Here is a 16159-nt window from a genome sequence, read left to right on the forward strand (position 1 = left end):
TCATGTTTTTATGTACAAGTTTTTGACCACTTATTTTGTGTTTTTTATTGCTAAATTTCAGTTTATATTATTTATTTAATTAATTAATTTATTTATTTATTTATTTGTTTATTTATTTATTTATTTATTTATTCATTTATTTATTTATTTATTTATTTATTTATTTATTTATTTATTTATTTATTTATTTATTTATTCATTTATTTGTTTAATTTATTTATTGGTTTATTGATTATTATTTACATATATACCATTATTCATTCATATATTTTATATATTACGTCATACATGTATTTTGCATCATGATAATTTATAACCTTTATACATGTATGGGTTTATTAAACCTTTTTTTCTCTCTACATTTATGCCTGAATTTGTGTTTTGTATATTTTGAATGCAACAGACCAAATCAGTGAAATGCATACATGTAGATCACTATTAGGGTTAAACAAACTGAATTTAGTTTTATGAAGGTTATGAAAATGATATTTTTCATTATAATAATATTAATAATAATAAGGATTGGTTTGACATACATGTACATGTATAAGCATCTACATATATATCTGTATGTGATTAAGCTAACCCTATTAAAGATAAACTTCCATAATGTTCATTTGGATTGCCAGTTGTTATTCTTAGATATGCTTTATACTACCCTGAAAAGTTTTCAAAAGACTGATTGTGGATATTAGGAAAATCAGGAATATTTTTAGTAAGAATACAAATGTGGGCTAGAATTTCTGATACGCCTGGACTAGGCTTACTTTTGAGAGGCCTTGCATATCTTTTGAAAGCCACTGCTACATGTAGTACATGTATGAGTATAAAGGAATACGGCAAATTAACCTATATTGTGCTTATTTGCTTTACTCAAGGCCTCTTCTTAGAAGTTGATTATGAAGTGAAACAAATGCATACAATCAAAAACTTTTTCATCTATTGAATTAACTTTGCAAAATAACAAATGTCCCACTTCAATGCAGAAAATCAGGATAGGAAATAAGTTTTATTTGCATGAGCTATATTTGTCAGATTTGGGTGATCATTGAATATAAGGGGCTTTTTTTTTCATTTCAAGGGATACTTTTTTTTGTACAATAAGCAATAAAAACTAAACTTTGATATTGTTTGTGGCAGATCTTGGGGGCAATAAGATGGTTGCCCCGTGGCATTCCATTTTTGGAATCTAAGGCCCTAGGGGCAATTGGGGTGTCAAGATGGGGCAAAATCACTCGTCGCCCTCTTGTATTTCTCACCTTGACTATTAAGTGCTGTTGCCATTGTTATAGCCATTTTTTATTTAATGCAGTTGCTTCCTTATGAAATCTGCAAAAAAAGTGAATATACATTTCTTCCATTATAATATTGAAAAGAATGTTCAGTCATGTTGTTCCTGTACAATAACTCCATGTATGTTTCTTTTGAAACATATCAATCTAAATTGAAAGGTATTTTGAGTGTAGTGGAAATTAACCCTGGTTTCTCATCTCTTTTATAAAATATGCCTCGTGGTTAGCCATCTTTCCTTTTTTTCTGAGTATACAGTACATGTACAGGCATGAACTGTGATATGCACTACCTGTAGGTATGAAAAATGGCTGATGTATATATTTTGATTTGTGGTAGAGCCTTGCCTTTAAAAGGTCAATGATCTCTGCTGGCCCACAAAAGTTCTTTGAATCTACAGTGTATATACATGTACTGTGTTTTCTTTTAATATCATTGAATGTAAATATGTATTTTACAGGTATTGTGAGAATTTGAAATAAATGAAACAAAATATTTCCTGATTTGCAGTGCTTGCCTTTACAACCTGACGAAGCATCAGCTTGGGGAAGGTGTCCATGTGTCAGTTCTTAGCACGATGGTTGGACTAGTATTGGATGCTATGGAGACATTCTACAGTCAACAACAGGTTGGTCCCACGTGTGCATGTACCTGTATTCTACATCTTGGGCCATAAACAAAGTTTTAGTATTAAATTTGGAATATTTCTTATTTTCTTGTTAGTTTCCAACCAAATCGAAACACTTTCTTGGAAAATAGGCAGATATTTGAAGGATGTGAAGATGTAAAATATTATTTTCAATAAGTTTTGAAGTTTTCTCTGCCTATTAAAATGGTCAAATTGTGTACAAAATTGCAATATGGTCTATATTTCTTTTTGTGACCATTTAAAAAGGGCTATTAAATGTTTTTTTTTTAAATTTGGACCAAATATCTATTACGTCGATCTTTTTAATCACGGTCATTTAAATGCTAGAACTACATGTACATGTAGGTCGAATAGAACAGTCTGCTGGATTTTTAAACCTGAGTAGCACCCCCAATTCATTTTTAATTAATGAATATTAATTTATCAGTCTACAAAGCAATATGATTGATTGCTTCTGCAACAGTCTTGAAGACAATTACATTTAGTAATTGATGATTGGCCTTTATTTCCCCCTCGTACAGCTTCAAAAGAATGTGCTATTGACTCTGTGCAGCGACAGAATACTTCAGGATGTGGTAAGTACGGAATAAGCAGAAAGCTGACTTCTTCAGTGGGGTTTTATTTTTTGAGATTCAGGCATGTCACACCTCGCCAAACTTCCTGTTCTGTATGTTCCCATGATCACTACCCATGAAAATAAGGTTTATTTCCAAATACGTCTAATGCCAATTCATCCAATTGCCAACTCGTCTACCATCATTTGGTCTACCCATCAGTTCGTCCACTATCCACATGGTCTAAATACCATTCGTCCATTCATCGTTTCGTCTAATAACCAGTTGGTCCAATACCCATTTAGTCCATATAGCATGTGTAATTGGACTAAGTGTTAAATTGTGCAAAATGAATGAAAATGAAATGGATATTAGACCAACTGGTTATGATACCAAATGTTAGTAGACGAACTGGTGATTCGATGAAGTGATGATCGGACCAAATGGTTAATGGACCAAATGGTTGTTAGACGAAATGTTGATGGACGGAATGGCATTAGACTGAATGAAAGTAAACCTTGTGGTGAGTGTACGAGTTGGCAGTAGACGAACTGGCAAACGGTGAAAACATCAAATGGTGGAAATATTAGTAAGAAAAGATTTTGATCTGAAATGATGAAATTTACCAACCATTTTGATAAAAACATTTATTTTCATTTGCTTTGTATTTTAAGTACTGTACGTACAGATGCCCCAATATTGATTCAAGTTTAAAGTACTGTATATAATTAATAGTTTGATGACATTGTACAGTGTCACACGATGCATGCAACTTCACTAATTTCAGGTGATTTATTTCTTATCATACTGAAACAATTGAAACATTGTTACCTTTATCCCCTTTGTTTTGTGTGTGAATTTGACACATGCTCGGTCCACCCGGAAACATAGTTTTCTATCTCAGGAAATTGGGCCAGGAAATGGTGGGTAAAAGGCTTTATCTGCATGAATTTATCAGCCAAAAACACAACCGTTGAACAAATAAACCCTAATTAAATTTGCATATTACTGATCGGGGTGGCCTTAATTTCTGAGCGTATCGATCTTTCACTGCGGTGTATGATGAGAAGATAACATACCAAAATAACAATAACAAGAAACTATTAGCTTTTCCTTAATGAGTGCCAAAAAAAGATTTACCCCAGATTTGAATGAGGCCCATTTGTTGCTCAAAGTCAACCCGAGGGTATGAAAATGATTTTGATTATAGATGTTTTCAATGGCCGTTGATTTAATTCATCAGTGAAATTATGCCACTCTCCACCCAGGTGTTAAATGGGTACCCGGTAGGATGCGAAAGCCTATGTAGTATGCCTAGCAATTGAGTCTTGGAACTCTTGTTGGAATGCTCCCCAGGGAGTGGAGAAGGTGCATACATTGTACGCAGGCATGCAAGGATCCAATAACCGGGGTAATAATATATCTGTAAAGCGCTATATAAATGCGGAATATTATTATTATTAATCTTTTATTTTCCACATTTTAACAATTCAGTGTTTCTGATAAACATACATAGAGGATTAAGAGAAAAACACATATTCTTTTCACTTGAAATTTATACCTCTAGATATTCTAATTTTAAACAATTTACAGTAATGTTTCCCATGCTGACACTCAGCAGACCTGCCAACCAGTACGTTTTAGCTGTATTTAGTACGTTTTTGCAACCAAAATACGGCAGTACGTTTTTTCTTTGAAAAATACGTTTTTTGTAAAAAAAAAAAAATCGTAATTTATTGAGAAAAATAATCTCTATATGTCTCTATTTCATAAAACGTACACAAATATGGTTATTAGATCAATGTAATTTCAGGTAACTTGGTTTTTTTTCAATCATTTTGTTAAAACCAGAGTGACGATGTACACATGTTTCAATGTTTTTTTTTTTCATCTGCAAGAGCAGTGCGCATTTTAGCTTGCATGCAGCTTGAGCGCCGCGATGAGCAAGTGCGTCAAGCATTTTATTATGAAATACACTTTTGGGGGGAAAAATACATTTTTTTTAAATCACAGAATACAGTTTTTCATTCCCAGAGGTTGGCAGGTCTGTCATTATATTCTATTCATGACTGCTCATCCCTGGTCGTCAAAATTATATGCTACGCCAGCGCATCCAAGCAATTACGTCATTAAGGTCCACTCGGTCATCTTATCATATGTAATGCAGGGCCTGCCGAAGAACAGCTATTATATTAAATAAAAAGTTGAAATAAATAATACATTATAGCTCTCCTGGTACTAGTTGTTTATTGTATTGCAGGTATTATCATTATGACCAATGCCACATATGCATGTAATCCATTTGATCCACCACATTGTACATCCTTGTTTCATAGTGGTTTTCAAGGAAATGTTTTTAAACATTGTTTACCAGATTATCTTATTTTATGATTTTGTTAATTATTTAATTGATTATTTGATTTGGTTATTAACACTCATTCATGGCCGTATGCAGACAATTTTTTCCGGGGGGGGGGGGGGGCAAGATGCGTAAAAAAATTTGAAGAAACTTGAAAGTGAGGGAGAGAAGTGACCAAGCTTCTCATGGGGACGTTGTCGCATTTTCGAAAGCGAAATTAAAGGATTTCATGCACACTTTTGATTTTTTTTGGTTTTTTTTTTGGGGGGGGGCAACTTTCCCCCTGCCCCCCCCCCCGCTGCATACGGCCATGTATTCATTTGCATTTATTTACCCGGTTATTATATTGCTTTATTTCATTTGATTTCTTAAAATAGATATTACTTCTCTGATTCTTCAAGTCTTATTTATTTTTAAATTCTTTTTCCTTGACAGAACTTTGATCGTTACCGTGCATCTAAGATGGTAATGGACTGCTTGTTTGTGTTTGATGATCCGTCGATGACGAGAATGTCCGTCGCGATCTGCTCTATCCTTGCTGCCAAGATCTCCACTGTCCAGACCACTCTCCTGGGAACCAAAAGAAACATGCAGGTTAGACAATGTTGATTGCTTGAGAAAAACACCAATTCTTTCTGAGGTCTGAAATTATAATAATAATAATAATATTCCGCATTTATATAGCGCTTAATACATCGGAACGACGTCTCTAAGCGCTTTACAGACATATTATTACCCCGGTCATCGGATCCTTGCATGCCCGCATACAATGTATGCACCTTCTCCACTCCCTGGGGAGCATTCCAACAAGAGTTCCAAGACTCAATTGCTAAGCATACTACATATAGGCTTTCACATCCTACCGGGTACCCATTTAACACCTGGGTGGAGAGTGGCAAAGTGTGGATTAATGCCTTGCCAAAGGACGCTAGGCCATGGTGGGATTCGAACACAAATTATCTGCTTGCGCTCCTTAAATTGGCAACAATTCATAATTCATGTTTTTATAATTTTATGATATCATGTGCTTAGGTTAGACAATATGATTAATTTGATGTTACCTCCAATGATATGGATCTAGCATGATTAAAAGTAATGATAATTGCAAAATTGAATGCCATTCTTGATGGTAGAGAACTTTCAGAGGTCTGAATTGATCATCTCTCTCTCCTGAAATTGGCAACATACATTAATTTTTCAATTATTTTACATACAGGAAAAACAGATATGTGGTGCATGAGTATAAATTGAATAATTCTTATTAAAATGTTGCCAATGATTAGCCAAAGTTAAATGACTCTTTATTTGGAGGAACTCAAATTTGACATAATGCAAATTTTTGGATGATTTTTCCTCTCTTTATGAGCATTTTGCCAAATCAGAGAGGAAAGACAAAATGACCGGGGTATGGGGATACAGTGTAGTCGCCATAAAATCCTTCATGTGCTGAAGCTATGCTCTTGACTGAAGTTATGGTAGTAGACTGTTTATTCATTAAAATTTATTATTATTATTTTTTATTTAGAAACTGCTTCAGATCGTACGCCAGAAAGCGGACATCCGTTCAGTCGACATCACACTCAAGTTCACCCTGAGCGCACTCTGGAATCTCACCGATGAATCACCACCCACCTGTACAATCTTTGACAATGAGGGCGGGCTTGATCTCTTCATAGACATTCTGGAGGTGAATATCTATTATCCTGCAGCGTAGATATCCCACAAAGTGTTAAGTCTTGAAAAGGCACTCAAATAAAAATTAAATAGGAAGAACATGTTCCTTGAAACCCCTATAAGTTTGTGCAAAAGACTTTGAATCAAGATACTTGAACGCAAAATCACTCTCCCATGTACACATGTACATGTAATTAGAAATCAATGTTATATTTGTCATATTTCTATAACTGTAGAGAAATAAATACTTACTCAAAAGAGGGGGTAACTCTCGTTCCCGCTGATCACTTCCATGCCAGATGAAATACAAACCACAGAAAAACCAGCTGATTGATCAGGGCCCCGTTTTACAAAGAGTTACGATTGATCCGATCAATCGTAACTCTATGGAAATCTCCGAGAAACTTGCACAATGTCCTTTGTATGCAAAGAGAAGTGCAGTGAATTTTCAAAAAAACAATAAATGCATGAATATACATCATAGCTAGAAAATATTTTGGAGAATAGAATTTGATGTTGCTGGCCGTCCATAGTTACGATTGATTGGATCAATCGTAACTCTTTGTAGGACGGGCCCCAGCTGTTCATTCATTTTGACATCAACAGGTATAGCAAACAAACCTTCGCTGACAGGGAGCACTCAAACATAATTTTTAAACTTGCATAATGCCAGTCTGATTTGTTATCACAATATTAAAGTCTGATTTTATTAAGTGCTTCAGACCAATCTTGGTGAGTCTGTTGAGGCTTTGTCACATGATTACTCACAGAGCAACCAAACAACTGACTTGAATGATTGATTTAATTTAACTGCATCAAAGTGATATCGCAGACCAGGATCTGAACCGTTATTGGTGTGCACTGGACTTTAATCTCATTTTTTCTCCTATTTTTCCTTTTGTTTTAATAACAGATCTTTCCTGATGAATCAACACTCCAGACAAAAGTTCTCGGGCTAATTGTAAGTATTCTCATTCCTTTTCCATTTTCTTTCTCTCCCCGTTTCCTGTAAACTCCTTCAAAAGGTTTGGAAGTCTGTTTGAATCAGCATAGGAAAACATAAGGGCGACTGGAGATTTTGCCCTCATGACAGTCCGAATCGCCCCCAAACCCCCCCCCCCCCCCCGAAATGCATGCTTTGGGGCGACCATTCTTTCGAGAGATTCAAGATAATTAAAAAAATTAATATTCTAACTATGGCAGAATAATGATATTTGCTTTTACTGTCTAATTACTTTTTACACCTACAAATGTAACAAGTAGCCCTTAAAATGAAAGAAATACCCCCAAAATTCTGCAATCGCCCCAATGTCGTAAAAATAAAAGTTATTTACCACCCTAGTTTGAATGAATTATATCTCCCTAATGAATGAGTGCTCAGTTCTATTAAAAAATAAATAAAGTGGGTATTTATTTGTAGACCATGTGTTTTTCTTTTTCTTAGAATAACATTGCAGAGGTAAAGACATTACGGGATAATCTAAAAAGAGAAGACTTCCTCAAACACTGCAAGTAAGTACATGCATCTATTTATTTCATCTTATATTCTTCATCGTACATGTATGTGTAAAGTTCTTATCCAAGGACTATATCATGAAAGCACTTGGTGGATGTTTTATCTGACAGTTGCCATAGCATCAGTCAGTCACCACTGTGCTTTTCAGCCAATCAAAATCAAGGAAATTAATCTGATCTGACAGCATAGATCGTGATTGGGGCAGGCACGCATCGTGTCACACCTCCCCAAATGCCCTAACCTCTATGAGCAATGTAGCCAAACAGACCAGGGCCCCGTTGCATTAAAAGTTACTTTGCCATCCAATGGTTACCGTGCTCATCAGCCAATCAAAATCAAGGATTCCTTGAAAGATAACATTTGATGGGAAAGTTACCATGATGGTAACTTTTATGCAACAAGGCCCTGATGGCTACAAATAGGAAGACTGTCCGTGCTATGTGCTAAGATCTGGCCAATTATCTGACTTTCATTTGCACTTGTCGATGATGAATAAAAAAGAAGAAAACAACATGTCAGATGACTAAATGTTGATGAAATTCTCACTTGAACTGGATTTTTCTTGTTCATGTGAACCAAATTTTGTTCTATAGACAGACCATTGTGATAATCGTCATCCTCATGATCATTAGCATCATCACCCTAGAAGTATAACATCATTTCATCTGTCAGATTGACTTGAATACAAAGACAAAATGGAAACAAACACTTAAACCAAATTTAAATGTAAAAGGAGAAAATTGTGGTATTTTAAAGATATAGAATAACAATATTTAAAGTCACTGTAATTAAGAGGAAATCAAAATGACTGAGAGTCTGGTTTTGCTTCCAAGAAAGGATCACCAGTCTTGCATATAGTCACCATATTGTACGGTATGAAATAATTATATTATATTGGATGGCTCTGAATGGAAATATTCCAAGAGTTTGGGCAAATATTCCACGAATCGCAGATGAGTGGAATATTGGCCCTAACGAGTGGAATATTTCTGGTATTCCATGAAATAAAGCCATCCAATATAATTATTATCATCTATCCCACCCCTAGCAATAAAAAAGAGAGAGAAATTTGATTGAACAAGTCATATATCCACTTATCACATAATGTCATCATCACTTCATAAGATCAAATTTGATCGTTGACATGCGACTAACACGTACATGTAGTTCATTATGACGTAATTGAGTTTCGTTGTGCTCTTATGCTGCGCATCGCACTGCTTTCATTGTTGTACGCGTTGTATATTTCACGCATTCGCACATGCGCACTTTACTATTGAATATGCTCATAATCAATAGCAAATATTGTACAAGAGCCTATGGGATAATCTTCGGATTTTGGTTATTCTAGGGATACGCTGTGATACTGCACAGGCAATTAATGCGGACCAAAATACGCGTTTTTAATGTATGGCTAAAATGCTCTATATAGATGTTTATATGGTATGTCTTGATATTCTTTATTAGACGACTGTTAGAGAATGATCAGATTGAAGTGAGCTACTTTGCTGCCGGGATAGTTGCCCATCTACTGAAGGACGGTGAAGACACGTGGGCCTCTAAACCTCATCTCAGAGAAGAGTTTCAGCAGTCGTTGGTAAGGATGCAAGCTATTTAATTTTCTAATAGACAGATTGTCTATATATTTTCATAGACATATTGTTAAAACCGTGTATCTCAACATGTAAACTTGTTGGGATAACTCAGAAAAAGCTTGATGTTAGAGTTATAACACGAGTAGCAACCTTCTTTTGCTTAGAAACATTGGCATCAGCACAGAGGATTATCCTTTGTGTTTGGGGAGGGATGCAACAGTGGATGTCCCCCCCCCCCCATGAACAAAGGATACTCCTCTGCCCCGTTGCCCATGCCTTGAAAGAGTACTCTACAGGAATTATAAGACCCTTTTCAGACAATATGATATAATAGATTTATAGCATGCAGAAACTATTCTACAAAATAATAGTAGATTTTCTCATTTTCCCATCTCCTTTCCAGCAACTCTGCCTCTTCTCACTAACTACACTGTGCTGCAAAATTATATTACTCTGCAACTTCTTTGTGTGAAAACATATGCATATGGATCTGTTCAAGGAAAAATTCTAATTTGTAAAATCTCATTCGTTCATTCACCTTGACTAGATTGTGTATAATCAAGAAAATAATCTCAATTTTCTTTTCAAAAAGTGTTTATATAATTTCTTCATTCAAGAAAAGTAGCATAAGGAAGGAAAAGTGTATCCTTTGCAAAAATGTGGCTTTTTCCCTCTGACTGATTGAAACAATTATTTTTCTCATGTAAAAGTGACATTGGGATTGTGAGATTTAATACAGTAAATTTCTAACGTGACTGGTATGATATCTTACAGCATAACAGCATCTTGAAGTGGAAGAACCCTGCCGGAGAGATGGTCGCCTACCGGTCTTTCAGTCCATTCTTTCCTCTCTTGAAATGCTATGAGATCCCTGAAGTACAGCTCTGGTCGGTGTGGGCAATGCAACATGTCTGCACAAAGAATGGTAAGGCTGAGATTAAACAAATGCATCGATCATCCATTCCTGCCAACTGTTCTATTCCTATATAAGGGAAATAAATGAAAAAATAATCATTACTTTGTGTAACATAGCTTTATATTGGATATATTCAGCTTTGCTTGCCAAGTATCTCCGGGTCTTTATTTACTCGGGGCTTGGCTTGATTTTACGGGGGGTTTAATCAGGGTTCCCAGCCCATCAGAGAAATCGGGGAAAATTATTTTACTTTTTTCCAGTCGGAAAAATCATGGAATTTGATTAAAAAACACCTCAAATCAGGGGAAAATTGTTCAAATGAGGGAAAAATCAGGGAATTTTGATCGGCCCAAAAGTCGAAAGCATGTTAGTCAGTCAGACTCTATTATTTTTTGTTGCATATCAAAACAACATCCATTGTAATTTCATGAAATATACTAGGATAGCCTTGAATCAACCTCTTCCTGTATAAGATGAGGAAAGGATGGCTGTATGGGGAGGAGGGAGGCCATTACATGCCTGTGTAATAGTACTAATTAGTTTTACATTAGTGTTTTTATCCTGAAAATACATGTAATTCATTGCAACAACTTAGAAAAACGTAAGAAACTGGGAATGGGTTTAAATAGTTATCAGAAATTTCATACTTCATCAGGGAAAATCAGGCAATTTTGTTTTCTTGAAAAGCTGGAAACCCTGTTTAATCAATATTATGAGATTTGATTTGATTCTTATTATTGAACCATCCCTTAATACAAGGGATAAATGTCATGTAATCTAATTCCTAGGTGGTCTAATATACCACTTTGTCTACTTACTTATCGCACTTCTTCAAGAGAAAAACTTGGCCCATTAATTGATTTAGTGATATTAACAGCTAGTTTTTACATGTGCATAGCGCTTTTCCCGTATATGGCTCAAAGCGCTTTCCAGCATATTATTACCCCAGTATTGGATTCATTTCAATCCTGCACAAAAGTGCACAATTTCCACTCCTTGGGAAGCATTCCTTGCATTCATTCAGCCTCATAATGGTGGTGGCAAATTCAAACATACAATGACTTTCACATCCTACCGGGTACCCAATTAGCCCCTGGGTGGAGAGTGGCAAACGCAGATCAACGCCTTGCCAAAGGACGCTAGCTCCGGGTGGGATTCAAACGCACAACCCTCTGATTGAAAGGCAAGAATCAGAACTGCTACACCACGACACCTCTATATTGAAAAGTTTTGTGAGATCAAGTGGATATTAACTAAATAGATATAGCATACAGTACCTGTAAATTAGACACATGGTAAATAGACCTAATGGGAACTAGACCAAATAAAGTAGATAAACTATTAGACCATTTTCAATGAGACCAAACGGAAAGAAGACACAGTGAATGTACATGTAGATGATCAAGTGCTCCCATAAGGAGCACTTCATCAACATTTTTTGTCTGACAAGTTGTCAGATCTGGCAACTTTCCTTGAATTTGATTGGCTGGTAATGAGTGTTAGTTTGGTAACTTTCGGATAAAACAGGACATGTTGGATGAAACGTCCGGTCGAATTCTTTCATGAAACGCTCCCCTGCAGCGATTTACTGATTGACCAGAGATATCCACCTAATCAGACACACCTCTTTAAAAGAGATCATTCACTTGGTGATTATTTGTTTTATTTCAGCGAGTCGCTACTGCCCCATGTTGGTGACCCAGGGCGGGGTAGACCTTCTGAGTGAGATGGTAGCGCAACCCCACCTACATCCCGACGTCCATAGAGTCGCTACGGGAGTCCTGGAGGTGGTCCGGCAGAACAGAATAGCCGTGGCCAGTCCCTGCGAGATCAAGAAGAAATGAACCTACCAAATGTCTTTCATCGATGGCGTATGTCTTATTAGCACTGTGTGCGCAATCTCCTGCCAGTCAACCAGCCAGCCAGCCAGCTGTGGATTTTAACCATCGTTCTCTTGGTTTTCAAACGCAACGTTTGAAGGAGAAAGATGATTTTTATGATTGCTCTAAAAGTACTAAGATGTGGTTTGGAGGAAATGAAATTTTAATTGCAATGCTAATAGATCAATTAATTGTTTATTGAGGATAATACTGTTCTCTTTTCGCAAATGTGATGCAATGGAATTGTTTAAGTACCTATGCTGTATCTGAAGAGTCGATGTGGCTTTTCAGGAATCGATCATTGACCATGTTATATATTAATGTTCTCCTGTATCAGTAGGATTAATGTCCATACTGACAATAGTACATACTTGCCCGTGCATTGGATTTTAGACTAAAAACGAAACCCTTCCTGATGTAATCATTTCATCCCATTTTCACACTTGAAAATTTAAAGTTGCTTCGAACATAGTTTAGAACATATACATACTGTATACATTTTCAAAAGGATAGAGGTACGCCTCCATGATTAATTTCTCCTTTTGAAAAAAAATGATACTCATATTTACACCTTTCAGAATGTACATGTACATGTAGATATGTATGCAAAATGTATAATGACCTCTGTCTCCCTTTTCTTCAATAAGTGACCTCCTGAGTTTATTTTATTGTTAGTTGGTCATTAATGCATATTAGATGTATTTGTAAAGTGAAATTCAAAAATTAAGGGAAGTATTTTACCGCAAAAACATTGCCACTCTCCACCCAGGTGTAGTAAATGGGTACCTGTAGGAAGAAATTTTTGAATGTTTTGTACCTTATCAAGGTAGCCATGCTCAAGCCAGGGGATAACATGCTGCGCTTAGAAACATTTGTATTAAGCGCTATAGGAATGTCACATATTATTATTGCTGTTATCAGTACATTAAGGATTCCTGTATAATTTCGGAATTTTTTGTATTATCGGCAATGGTACATGTATTAATTGAGCAAACTCCTTGATTTCTAAACCTCTTATGCATTTTATAACAGACATCAGAATGTAGGTGAATTTTCATAACAGACTTTGTATGTATCAACAACTGAAGAAATAGGAACTAGCATTGTGTGCTGAATTCTTGCATGAAATTAGAAAATAGATACATGAAAAATTCTTCTCCTTTTAAGTGATAATGTAAGAATGAAGGTACATGTAATTCCATTGAGTAGATATCAATAGAAATTAAGACAATATATATACAAGTCATAATGCTTATGATCCATACACATGTTATTCATTTCTTCACAGTGGTCACCCGAGTGTAAAAACGCCCTTCCTTGAACACCCTACAATTTCCTGTATGAATGTAAAGTTTGATGCAGAAGGTAGCTAGAACCCTCATATTGTTCTTGTTTCTCTTTTTAGAGAGCCTATAAAATGCCCTTCCATGCATTTTTTTCTCTCTCCATATACATATTAATCACAAATGGGTTGGTGTAGTTAGCTCTACCATAACATGTGACCTGACAAAACATACCGCATGAACCTTAAAATTTAAGTTTTACACCCTTGGATTTTCTACTTGTTTTGAAAGTAGGCAATTAAAAGGAAAGAAAATGGCACTTCGCAGACAGTTTCAAATCAACCACACCTTAAAACTTACCGTATTCAAAGAGTTCTCAATGAGTTTCCCAGACACATTCAACATTCACTTACATGCCCAATGAATTCTTACAAAGTTGTAGCGAAAATGCAATTTCCGGTATTGAGTTTGCATAACGCACACATTACTTTATGATTTGCCCAATTAAGATTAAAGGTTGTTTTTATTAAATGGAGGAATCTCAGAGAAGTACAGATGAGATAATAAAGTCAAACAGGCTCCTTACACAATAAGGGAAATAAATAACATAAAAGGCAAGGCCATTTATGCATGCAAACATATACCTTATTGTGCATTGCCCCCAAAAAGGTTGATTAATTAAAACATTAGTTGTACTCATTATTTGTCCAGCTCAATCTCTCAGACGTCACTTATTAATAATAGAAATAGCAGAATACTTGGGGGGGGGGGGGGTTTTCTGGTGAAAACAAAGCATGAAAAATTCAAATTAATATTCAGCAGAAATCTGGTATAACAATAATGTTGATTAACGTACCTCATTTTAAAGAACTGCTTTAAATGATACAAAAAAAATAAAGCAAGGTCTTTTTCCAGCCTTCTATTGTTCTACCATTGCATGCAAGATGCTCATGAATATTCTCAGATTTTTTGTTTTCTCATGAAACATTACAATGGCATATACACTTACATTTCATATACAATATCATTGCTTTCGTTGTGTATAGCAGTCATATATTCACTCTACAGCTGCTAATATATGCTGCCATCCACTTGTTTTCCCTCTATCATTATTATTATTATTTTTTGTTATATCTGATCACTTTGTATCATATACCTGTCATCTTTGTATAATTTGTACTGATTATGGTATGAAAGGAATCTTTTAGCATTTTTGTTTGGTAATTTGTACATTTTGCATTGCGTATTTAATGCTGTGATCAAGACTTGGCAATAATTCTTAGAATCTTGATTTGAATGAGATCTGGTTCATTTTGTAAACTTTCATGATGTTTCTTTTTAGAGTTACCTTAAACTATTACATGCAGCTACTGATTTATTATTTTTATTTTTTATTATCATTATTATCATTAAGAGACATCTTGATGGATTCTTGCTGTTGTGAGATAGCATTTTGATGCTAAACATGCTTACTAACTCAAACCGCAGTAATTCTATAAAAAATCATCAATGCTCCATCATCTAGAATGTAATGCCCTCAATATATGCATTTCAGTTTGGGAATTGTGATGTTTGCAGACTTATCATACTTGTAATTGATTCTAATCAATTTATACCTTCATAAACAGGGCTGGGTCCCGTAAGACAGCGCTTAGCGATGAATAACAAATGTAAAAGAACACTTCTGATTGGTTCCTGGTCAGTGTTTTGAATCAAATGCGCATTTAACATTGATCTTGATTGGTCAGTCCATTTAGCGATCGATCGCTAATCTTTGTGTTACGGAGCCCAGATTATTATCTCATCATTATCTTGTGTTGGTACTTATGCAGTTTTACCTATAAGACGTTGTTTTCAAAATTTATGCTGCATATTTGAAATGAAGGAGATGATAATTTAGTTACAAAAGGCATTTCGAAAAGTATGTTTGTCCTCTACATGTGCGACCTTCCCGAAATGTTGTATCTATATTTTCTCGTTCACATGAAAGCTTGTATTGCTCTCAAATTATCATGACATTACTGTTCATGGAGGTTGATCATTTCTTTTGGAATTGCCCATATGTAATTGTTCATCTTGGCACTCCTCTATGATAGCAGTAGTCCACGTTGAAGAATATGGTAAATCCAATCACATTGGTTGTGGCATAGTCTCTCTAAGCTTGTTGTGGATCTGATAGGCCCGAAGTCACCAAGGTGTTTTTTTTTTAAACCGTCGGTTGAACCTATGGTTTATGCAGATTTCCTGTATAAATTACGCTTATTTACCGCATATATAAAAAAAATGTCCATTGCTGATTCATGCTTTTGTCACAGTGCGCCAATTGATGCCTGTTGCTGTGGCAATCCATGCTATTTTATTCATGAGTCCACTGTTTTGAATAAAATAGTCCACTCTTCAAACAGTGGACTCATAAATAAAAAAGCTTACTTAACCAAGGCAA

The 16159-nt window shown here is 35.4% G+C and overlaps 1 protein-coding gene across 2 annotated transcripts in view; it reads left to right on the top strand.

Annotated features, from left to right (window-relative positions):
• LOC129270768 (protein zyg-11 homolog B-like) overlaps positions 1 to 15846 on the top strand; it is a 30362-nt gene extending 14516 nt beyond the window's left edge. For both annotated transcript variants that reach the window (XM_064106590.1, XM_064106589.1), the window contains exons 5-13: positions 1801 to 1918; positions 2461 to 2514; positions 5288 to 5446; positions 6378 to 6539; positions 7440 to 7487; positions 7971 to 8038; positions 9510 to 9639; positions 10412 to 10562; positions 12225 to 15846. In XM_064106590.1, the coding sequence (XP_063962660.1) occupies positions 1801 to 1918; positions 2461 to 2514; positions 5288 to 5446; positions 6378 to 6539; positions 7440 to 7487; positions 7971 to 8038; positions 9510 to 9639; positions 10412 to 10562; positions 12225 to 12397 (1063 nt within the window). In that variant the 3' untranslated portion in view covers positions 12398 to 15846. The remainder of the gene's footprint in view (positions 1 to 1800; positions 1919 to 2460; positions 2515 to 5287; positions 5447 to 6377; positions 6540 to 7439; positions 7488 to 7970; positions 8039 to 9509; positions 9640 to 10411; positions 10563 to 12224) is intronic.
• The last annotated feature ends 313 nt before the right edge of the window (positions 15847 to 16159 follow it).

Source organism: Lytechinus pictus, chromosome 11 (genome assembly GCF_037042905.1).
Source record: "Lytechinus pictus isolate F3 Inbred chromosome 11, Lp3.0, whole genome shotgun sequence".
Lineage (NCBI taxonomy): Eukaryota > Metazoa > Echinodermata > Echinoidea > Temnopleuroida > Toxopneustidae > Lytechinus > Lytechinus pictus.